Source organism: Electrona antarctica (assembly GCF_951216825.1).
Source record: "Electrona antarctica genome assembly, chromosome: 8".
NCBI lineage: Eukaryota > Metazoa > Chordata > Actinopteri > Myctophiformes > Myctophidae > Electrona > Electrona antarctica.
The window spans coordinates 26,826,269-26,836,872 of record NC_136789.1 but is presented as its reverse complement, the minus strand read 5'-3'; the positions used below and the strand labels follow the sequence as shown (position 1 = coordinate 26,836,872).

The window sequence follows — 10,604 nt, the reverse complement described above, 5'->3', positions numbered from 1 at the left end:
AAGAAAGTTTGTGTGAAAATCAAGTCAAACTTTATTTATAAAGCACATTTACAGCAATACAAAATTGGCCAAAGTGTTGCACAGGGTGAGAACAAAAACATCAACAATCAGTGCAACAACAACAAAAGTGCAACATTACATACAATTACAGAACAAGATCAAGACACAAACATCAAGTGTGGTTAAAAGCCAAAGAATAAAAGTGTGTTTTAAGAAGTGATTAAAAATACTTTTACATAAAACGGCCAGAGAGCCTACTCCTCAGCAGCACCTACTCCTCAGCAGCACCTACTCCTCAAGAGAGCCTACTCCTCAGCAGCACCTACTCCTCAGCAGCACCTACTCCTCAGCAGCACCTACTCCTCAGCAGCACCTACTCCTCAAGAGAGCCTACTCCTCAGCAGCACCTACTCCTCAGCAGCACCTACTCCTCAGCAGCACCTACTCCTCAAGAGAGCCTACTCCTCAGCAGCACCTACTCCTCAGCAGCACCTACTCCTCAAGAGAGCCTACTCCTCAGCAGCACCTACTCCTCAGCAGCACCTACTCCTCAGCAGCACCTACTCCTCAAGAGAGCCTACTCCTCAGCAGCACCTACTCCTCAGCAGCACCTACTCCTCAGCAGCACCTACTCCTCAAGAGAGCCTACTCCTCAGCAGCACCTACTCCTCAGCAGCACCTACTCCTCAAGAGAGCCTACTCCTCAGCAGCACCTACTCCTCAGCAGCACCTACTCCTCAGCAGCACCTACTCCTCAAGAGAGCCTACTCCTCAGCAGCACCTACTCCTCAAGTTAGTCTTGGGAGTCTCCAAGAGAGCCTACTCCTCAGCAGCACCTACTCCTCAGCAGCACCTACTCCTCAAGTTAGTCTTGGGAGTCTCCAAGAGCAGCTAGTTTGCTGATCTCAGTGGTGTAAGGCTCCAAGAGTTATGAAATGTGTGATGATTAGAAACTGAGGACAGTGAGCTATATTAAGAGGCCGGGATGAGATGTTGTTTTTCTTCCTTACCCGAATCAGATCCGTTAACAAAGAGCACTTGAACATCCAATCAAGACGCATTTCCTCATTGTTGAGGAGATCCTCCAAGCTGCCCCTCATGCAGTGTTCAGTAACAACGCCAAAGACCCCAGAGTCACAGAACAGACCCAGGACCAGATTGAGGTTCTCATGCCGCATGTCCCTGAGCTAAAACCACATAGAACAAGTCATTATGGTAGTTGAAATGATGGCCTTTTTTTTAGGGGCGCTAGCCCCAGCTATTAACAGCTATAGTGTAGATTCTGTCTGAACACAAACATTTAATGCCATTGACAATGAATGGAGAATTGAGCGCCCCTCACTTGATTTTATTTACTAAAATGTACAGTTGGAGGCCATCGATATTGTCCTTTTCTTTTTGCTGAGGTTTGCGTGATCTGCGCAAAAGGACAGTTAACCCATTTTGGGCGGGAACCCCTTTTGGTGTTTTAAACATTGTTATAATTTAGCTATTGAAAAATAGCAGATCTACAAGCTCATAGCGCGCCACCGAGTGGCGCGCTACGAGCTTGTAGGTCTGCTATTTTTGAAAAATCGTGAAAATATTTATTTCAGAAAACTGGAGGATTTAGAAGGATTTTTTTTTAATTTTGAGGTCAGGCCTAAATGGGTAAAATGATAAGGGACAATATCGGTGGCACCCAACTGTAAGTGTTAACATGCTATTTGTGGGTAGAGACAGTATTGTACGTGGGCATCGGAGGGGCTAGCGCCACTCAAACATGTGAGTACTTTTTTCCAGCACTGCTCGTAGACATAAACAATAGTTTGTTAATACAGAATGGACTGCCCTAGAGGTTAAACATAAAGGAATGCTGGAATTCAGTGCTCTTGGTCCACTTTTACCCTGATGAAGGTATTCTCAGTACTTCCACTGACACTTTCCACTGGGGCGTTTCCACCTGGGCATTTCTTCAGAAAGACCCAGTCTCCCTAAAAGATGCAGGACATGACAATATTTATCCTCCCTAAAAGATGCAGGACATGACAATATTTATCCTCCCTAAAAGATGCAGGACATGACAATATTTATCCGGCTGTATAGAGCGTCGCAGTCCCGCCTCCTACCATGGACCAGGAAATGAATCCCAATGCATTATTCTCATAGACATTTCATAAAGTATTTATTTAAAGACGGTTACGCCGCGGACAAAGCCAACTCGAGTCGTGACAACTCATGATAACACAAACAATATTTTGGACCAAACAAATAATTACAAAGAAGAAAAACAACAAAGAAAGTGTTGTAACCTGCCGTTTGTTTTTCTTTCTAATTATTTTTTCGGCCCCAAAAATTGTGTTTGTTGTCATGATTTGTCACGACTCGAGTTGGCTTTGTCCGCGGCGTAAACGTCTTTAAATAAATACTTTCTGAAATGTCTATGAGGAAAATGAACGGAGAATCATTTCCTGGTCCATGGTAGAGGGCGGGACTGCGACGCTCTATACACATACACATTATCATTAGCACCAATAATAATAATAATAATAATAAACTTTATTTATAAAGCACTTTTTAAAACAATGTTACAAAGTGCTTTCCAATACAGGTTAAAATACAGTAGTAGAATAAAACAACAACAATAAGCAATATTAATACAAACAGGTGAACACAAAATAAAACGATCAATAATTTAAGTAAAAGCCATCGTGAACAAGTGGGTTTTTAGCTGTGATTTAAAAGAGCTCAATAGGGTGATTTGTCTTAGGGCCTCTGGTAGGGCATTCCACAGTTTAGGTGCACGGGCCGAGAAAGCCCGGTCACCCATGGTGACACGCTGGGTAGCTGGAACTACCAGGAGAGCCTTGCTTGCCGATCTAAGGCTACGTGTTGGCCTGTGGGGCTCCAGCATATCTTGTATGTAGATGGGGGCCAACCCATTTAGTGCCTTAAAAGTGGTAATTAAAATTTTAAAATCAATCCTAAAATGAACAGGCAGCCAGTGGAGGGAGGTGAGGACAGGGTTAATGTGGTCACGCCTTCTGGAATTGGTTAATAATCTGGCTGCTGAGTTCTGGACCATTTGAAGACGGGAGATAGTTTTTTTATTGAGTCCGGAATATAGTGAGTTGCAATAATCTAAGCGTGTTGTGATGAAAGCGTGGATTACCTTCTCAAGGTCAGGGAATGAGATGAATGATTTTATTTTTGCTATATTACTGAGTTGGAAGAAACAGGATTGTACAACCTTAGTGACTTGCTGATTAAATGAGAGACTGGAGTCGAACATCACGCCTAGATTACGGGCTGCATTTGTTATGCTATTGGACAGATTGCCAAACTGTGACTGGAAAGCGGGGATGGAATTTGGGGGGCCAAAGATGCAGAGTTTTATCATGTTAAATATTTAGGTCCAAGGCAGGTCTGTTTCTATATGGTTAGTGCACTAACCCAGCATTTCTCAAATGCGGGTATGTGTACCGTGAGGTGTACGGGTGGGGGTCAGTGAGTTAAAGTTGGCGTCTAATGATTTGATGCACATTTACATTTTTTGTGTAACCCTATTGTTAAACCAAATGATATAAAAAACGGCCCTACAACTGTTATTGAATAGAAGTCAATATATATTTGCACATTCCTTGAGGATACATGTATTAACATAAAAACTGGACTTCTTTCTGTTATATTCTTCAAAGGGTTCATCCATCCATCCATCCATCCATCCACCCACCCACCCACCCACCCACCCATCCATCCATCCACCCATCCATCCATCCACCCACCCATCCATCCATCCATCCATAGCATCATATTAGTATATACAGTCATGGCTTTCTCTTGCAATTAGTTTTAAATGTACATTAAGGGGGTACCTACTTGATCAGGGAAAGAGGTTACTGAAACCAAAATAGTTTGAGAAACAAAGCACTAGCTACCACTACCAGGATGCTCTGGAATGTACATAAATATTTCTTACTGTACTGTGGTTCTCAAACCATTTCATGTCAAGGACCCTCTACATGTATATGGCCGAGGACAACATACAATATTTGTGTTGTTATTCCACATTGTTCCAAATTGTTCTAGTTTTTTCAAAATAGCAGATAGATTTTGATGCTATATGAACTCATAATATATGGCCTCTCATTGTTTGTTTGGATTCCTCATAGTTCAGTTCAGTAGGCCTACATAGCTTTCGGGGGGCTTGACAAATGGCTCACCTCATAGACAGCAATGTTGGAGTTGTCAGGGGTGGAGGTGAAGTAGCTGCGTCCAGACACGGAGTGGCGAGTGGGCGTCTTGGTGTCTTCCTGGGCCTGGCTTTGCATCATGCTGTCCTCAGTTAGCTTCTGCTCAAAGGACCATATGAGTTAGAGGAGAGGTAAATGGTAAATGGTAAATGGTGCATTTATATAGCGCCTTTATCCAAGGCGCTTTACATAGATTGTGCATTACATTCACCCATTCATACACCGATTGCGGCGGAAGCCATGCAAGGTTCCAACCAGCACATCGGGAGCAATTTGGGGTTCAGTGTCTTGCCCAAGGACACTTCGACATGTAGACAGGAGGAGCCGGGATTCGAACCTCCGACCCATGGATCATTGGACGACCTGCTCTACCTCTTGAGCCACAGTCGCCCGAGAGGGAGTGGGGGCAGGGGGGTCAGCTCAGAATAGATAATCCGTTCTACAGTGTAGGTAATAGGTGAACTTCATCTTCTTCTTCTTCTTCTTGTACTGTATGCACACTGTGGTGGACACAACCCCAGAAGTCACGTTATAAATACTGTGAAAGTTGCTCTGTCAATTGTTTTAAGTTAAAAGTAGTGGAGTGCTCACGTATTCACAAGTGCAAGACTTTCTTTATTGTATTCTCTATTGCTGTATTTAAATGTAGACAATTGAAAGGTTTTCCAGAAATTAAAAAAAAAATCACACCTGTGTGAACTGAGTGGTGTAAGGTCTTATATAGACTGATCAACTGTGGTCTGACGTAATGAAATCACACCCGTGTGAACTGGGTGACCATAGCAACCATGCTCATGTTTTGGTACGAACAGACACGTAAACTAACAAAGCCAGTTGTAGGAGTGGTTTACACCACTCAAAAAAAGAAACGATAAATCGAAATTAGTGACAATTGAATCGCGACACCTTGTTGCCTTGTAGATCTGCTATTTTCACTTTTTAGGATATTTTACTGAAATACTAAAGTACAGTACTCAGGTACTGACGTCTGCGGACCCCCATTTGAAAAGATGTGACAGGGACCTAACCTGACTCCGCCAGATGGGGCAGCAGAGAGTACACTGGGTTCCCCCCTCCTGCTACTCTCTGCTGCCCCATCTGGCGGAGTCAGGTTAACAGGGACCCCCATGAGAGAAGATATTTATTACTGCTCTACCAGTGATTCTTAACCATTTTAATATCAAGCACCACCAGTTTGACATGCATTAGGACCCTTATTTATGTGTATTCATTATAATGTTCTTATTTTGATCAGAAGACCAAATTTCTGAATGTCAGTCTCCAGGTTTTCTTCACAATGTGTACGACACTCATTTACTACTACGTATGGCACATTAGGAGTCCAACTATTAGTGGTTCTTCTCAGATTGTTTTCTTTTGCAACACCCTTAACTCTGAGAGTGTACAAATGGAACCATTTGGTTCACTCTCAGAGTTACAGACCTGTTATGGTCATTCAGGGCTAGCTGTTCATGTGTTTCCGGTGATATTATTGTCCACTCTTTTTGTATGTCCCTGGCAAAAATGTAATTTTGACAAAAATGTCCATCACAGCACAAGTGATGACCCCTGAGGGTGAGTGATATTTGTAACTGCACGTGCACATACTCCTATGTGCCTCTGCCAATCAGCAACACCAGCTGCTTGATTGGAGACGCATTAAATACCCAGGCAACCTTGGCCATGCCCTGTGGTGACATCATCAATTAGTACAAACCATGGATCATATTCATATGGCTCTTACAATCGACATCTTTGTGCCAGCATGGGTGATTAGATGTATTTCTTGATCGCCTCTCTTGTCTTGAAACATGACGTCATGGGCCGCTATGCTCGATAACAGGCTTGATAATTAAAGCTTATCAAGCAAGGAAAGGAACTGGTTGGAATAACGTGTTCCTTCCATGCGCTACGTCCAACGAGGGAAACTCCCCCCTGTCAGGTGTAAAGGAGCAACTTGGACACTCAGGCATGAAGGAAGCTCTCCCCATGTCCCCCATATATAGGGACTAGGTTGGTGGAGGGTGTGTAGAGCCCAGGATCACATTAGATAATTGACACAGGGGTGAAAAATGGGTTACAAAATCGTGGGATAAAAATTATACAAATAAAAGTTCTCTACCTGTCACTGGGGAGTGTTGGGTGGGAGTGAGGATTAAGGCCTATTCATAGTCTGGATTTCCGGTGGTGAGGTGACCACCGAACTACAACATGACGTCACGAGCCGCAGTGAAGAGCAAACCACCGCCACCGCTCCAGCCCTTCTCTCTGTTTTTACTCACCACCGCTCAACGTTATTTCAGCTCCGGTGGTCAGCTCACCACTGGAGCGGTGGTCAGCTCACCACTGGAGCGGTGGTCACCTCACCACTGGAGCGGTGGTCAGCTCACCACTGGAGCGGTGGTCACCTCACCACTGGAGTGGTGGTCAGCTCACCACTGGAGCGGTGGTCAGCTCACCACTGGAGCGGTGGTCAGCTCACCACTGGAGCGGTGGTCAGCTCACCACTGGAGCGGTGGTCACCTCACCATCGACAATCCAGACTATGAATAGGCCTTTAGGATGAAGGCTCTAGCTATACGGTATCCCGGTGGGGGCTCCTCACTGGCAGGTGAACCAATACGATAGAACAGCATGTGACAACAACAACCAGAAATATGTGTGCATGGGCACTGGGGATGAATCAGTTGGCATGAAGGACTAAATTGGCGATAGAAACTGACCCGCTTGCTGATTTGAGTGTTGATGAAAATCAGGTCATCCAACGTTAGCACCACCTTCGTCGGGCCATCATTGCCAATGTTGAAGCCACCGATTCCAATCTTTCCACCTCTCCTGGACAGAGCAAATAAAGAAAGAAATACATACATATATACAGTATCTTTACATGCATGCAAGTGCTTGTAAGTGAGTGATAGGGTTTGGATGAAAACATACTTAATACGGAAGTAGACGTATGCTCCACATGCAGCAAGTATTATAAACAGAAGGAATAGAAACAAGAGAGTGGCCCAGTCCAGTCCTGGAAGGATGAAGAGAACACAGACAGAGATGGAATAAGTCTGAGTCACCTATACAAGGCAATATATAAATGTTTCTTTGTATTATTATTAGTATTATTATTATTAACCCATTTAGACCTGAGGACGATTCTACAAATGTCTTCTAAATCATGACAGTTTTCAGAAAAACCTATGTTTCTATATCAGTGGTTCTTTAATTTCTCTATTTAATGTCAAGGACCCCAAGAACTATATGTAATTGGTCGCCGACCCCCATCTGGACCACCCCAGAAGCAAAGATTTGAGTTAAAAACGTTCGCTCGGGCCTGGGCCATGGCTCAGTGGTCCAGGCACCTTGGCTGGTAATCCAGTCTGGCAGTGTGCCGCGGGTTCGACTCCCGATCCCGACGGCCTTTACTGCATGTCTTCCCCCCCCATCTCTCTCCCTATTTCCTGTCAGCCTACTGTCTGTCCCTCCATAAAATATATAAAATAAAGGCGAAAGCCAAAAAAAACCCATAAAAAATAAAATAAAAAAAAAGGTTCGCTCGGGAAGAATATATATTACAAATTTGCGCCACAATTTCAAGATTTTTCAAAAATAGCAGATCTTGTAGATCTGCTATTTTTCAACAGCTAAAGTAAAACACCAAAAGGGGTTCCCGTCCAGAATGGAACCTTGTGGGAAAAAGTTTTACTTTTTTTTTTTTAATGTTTTTTTGTGGCTTTCACCTTTTTATTTTATATATTTTATGGAGGGCCAGACAGTAGGCTGACAGGACATGGGGAGAGAGATGGGGGGTAAGACATGCAGTAAAGGCCGTCGTGATCGTGAGTTGAACCAAGGTGCCTGGACCACTGAGCCATGGCCCAGGCCGACAGAAGCAGACTTACCACCGGTGCAGATAAAGACAGAAGCAGACTTACCGCCGGTGCAGATAAAGGCTGAGCTGAACCAACAGCTGGAGTCAGTGTAGGGTGTGCTGCCGGCGAAATGGATGGAACGGCCCAGGTATTTCAACCCACCGATTCTTCCGGTGACATGGGTGGCCTCTAAAGCGTGCGTGGAGTAGAGGGTGTCGTAGCTGCCGCTGTGGTCCAGCACCACGTAGCGGCCCAGCATGCCCTCTCTGTTTCTCCCTGCCCGTAAGGGTTGGTTGAAGCCTTGGAACTCGAAGCCTCCCTCGCCCGTAGGCAGCCTGTCACCCGTCACCCAGCGCACCCCACTCAGGCGGGCCTGCTCGGCCGCCATGGCCGTGAAATACAGCATGTTGTAGATGGTGCCGAAGAATGGAGAAACCTACGAGGAGGAAACCAACAGAGGCGATGAGCTACCAAAGCAAAGGTCCATAGCCTTACTCATGGACCAGAGCTACATCCCTACCTGCTTTCTCTGCACCATTTAAGGCCGTTTCCAAATGTTAAAATGTAAAAGACCAATATTATTAAGAAGAAAATAAGATGGTAAGACAGCTGAAACAAATAGAATAAAGTTTACCTTCAGAAAAAGCGTCGTTTATGGCTTCTGAATGTAGGTATTTTAACATGCAATGTCTATGGAGTGACGTCACGTCAACACCACTAGGTCTGGAAAGGGGGCGTGGAAAGGCTGTGAGATAGGCCTATTCTGATTGGCCGGAATGAGATGATCTATGATGATGTACGATGATATGATCGCCCCTCACTTCACAGGGGTGTGATTTATTTATTTTACGGCTATCCCAGAGTGGTTTTCACCATTGCATTTCAAATTCAAAGCTAAACTTAACAAAAGTGTACGATACACATGCTATGAAATTCTATGCACGGGGCCATCACAATCTGTAATATCTTTCTTTAGTCATTAATTGCTGCAGATCACCAACTCAGTGGCCTTGTGGTTAGAGTGTCCGCCCTGAGACTGGGAGGTCGGGGTTCAATCCCCGGCCGGGTCATACCAAAGACCCAATGTCTCCCTGCTTGACACTCAGCATCAAGGGTTGGATTGGGGGTAAGTCCCTGCGACATACTAGCGTCATGTCCAGGGGGTGTACTTGTACATCAAGCTGCCTCACGCTACAGAAACAGGAGATAGGCTCCTGCCCTATGGGCCTCATGGCTACAGAAACAGGAGATAGGCTCCTGCCCTATGGGCCTCATGGCTACAGAAACAGGAGATAGGCTCCTGCCCTATGGGCCTCATGGCTACAGAAACAGGAGATAGGCTCCTGCCCTATGGGCCTCATGGCTACAGAAACAGGAGATAGGCTCCTGCCCTATGGGCCTCATGGCTACAGAAACAGGAGATAGGCTCCTGCCCTATGGGCCTCATGGCTACAGAAACAGGAGATAGGCTCCTGCCCTATGGGCCTCATGGCTACAGAAACAGGAGATAGGCTCCTGCCCTATGGGCCTCATGGCTACAGAAACAGGAGATAGGCTCCTGCCCTATGGGCCTCATGGCTACAGAAACAGGAGATAGGCTCCTGCCCTATGGGCCTCATGGCTACAGAAACAGGAGATAGGCTCCTGCCCTATGGGCCTCATGGCTCGGCAAGGCTACTCAGATAGGATGGACATACAGTAGAAGACTCTGTGGGAAGGACAGGGGACACGTCTTCTGACGGAAACGCAATTAGGATCCTGCTAATATGCAGACAGTCAGACACTATCGTGTCAGCTCTTGCACACCCACATTTATGTTATGAATCAGTCTATCAGAATGTTTGTGTGTGTGCGTGCGACGCCATGCGTATACGTGCGTGCGTGCGTGTATTTATGAGTTTATTCGTACAGGGTAAGAGCACAGGAATCAACAACTATTGTATCTAGTATCTGGTTTAATCTTTGATGTAAAGCGTGTGTGATGTAATTCCTGCGTGTTGTGTTTCACCTGCTCCGCTGGCGTTTGGCAGCGGATCTCATGGGCATCCTGAGCGTCTCTGTAGGCCTCGTAGAAGTTGCGCTCTCCAGAGTCCATCGTGACAGTGAGGACCCCGTCGTAGGCCCTGCGAACCTGGCTGTCATTGCGTAGCACGTGGTAGTGTGCGTTATTGTAAGGCAATGCGTAGAGGAGGGTGTCGTAGGGTATGAACACATAGCCACGGCTGATCATACGCATGTCCAAGGCTTTGGTCAGAAGCTGGCGTTGGGCCTCGCCACCGATCAGTACGGACGGCATGCTCATGATGACCACTGCACAGAGAGTGAAGGAGTGTGTGAGTGAGAGTGACAGATTACGCAAGTAGGAGACATAAAAGTGGGGTGAAACCTTATGCTGCATGTCGATAATTGTAGAATGTCTCCTCAACCTTAAAAACCTTAAGTTTTCTTGACTCCTGACATCAAAAGCACCAAATAAACTTTGGTGCACAGTGTTGCTGGACAAAAC

At 45.5% G+C, this 10,604-nt stretch overlaps 1 protein-coding gene across 1 annotated transcript in view; it reads right to left on the bottom strand.

Moving 5' to 3' along the window:
- The window catches only part of gucy2d (guanylate cyclase 2D, retinal), a 42,093-nt gene that overhangs the window by 11,914 nt on the left and 19,575 nt on the right, over positions 1–10,604 (bottom strand). Inside the window, exons 3-9 of the mRNA XM_079507241.1 lie at positions 10,107–10,408; positions 8,162–8,534; positions 7,170–7,254; positions 6,956–7,067; positions 4,203–4,331; positions 1,887–1,973; positions 1,011–1,187 (exon numbers count right to left, since the gene is read on the bottom strand). Of these exons, the coding sequence (XP_079363367.1) occupies positions 1,011–1,187; positions 1,887–1,973; positions 4,203–4,331; positions 6,956–7,067; positions 7,170–7,254; positions 8,162–8,534; positions 10,107–10,408 (1,265 nt within the window). The remainder of the gene's footprint in view (positions 1–1,010; positions 1,188–1,886; positions 1,974–4,202; positions 4,332–6,955; positions 7,068–7,169; positions 7,255–8,161; positions 8,535–10,106; positions 10,409–10,604) is intronic.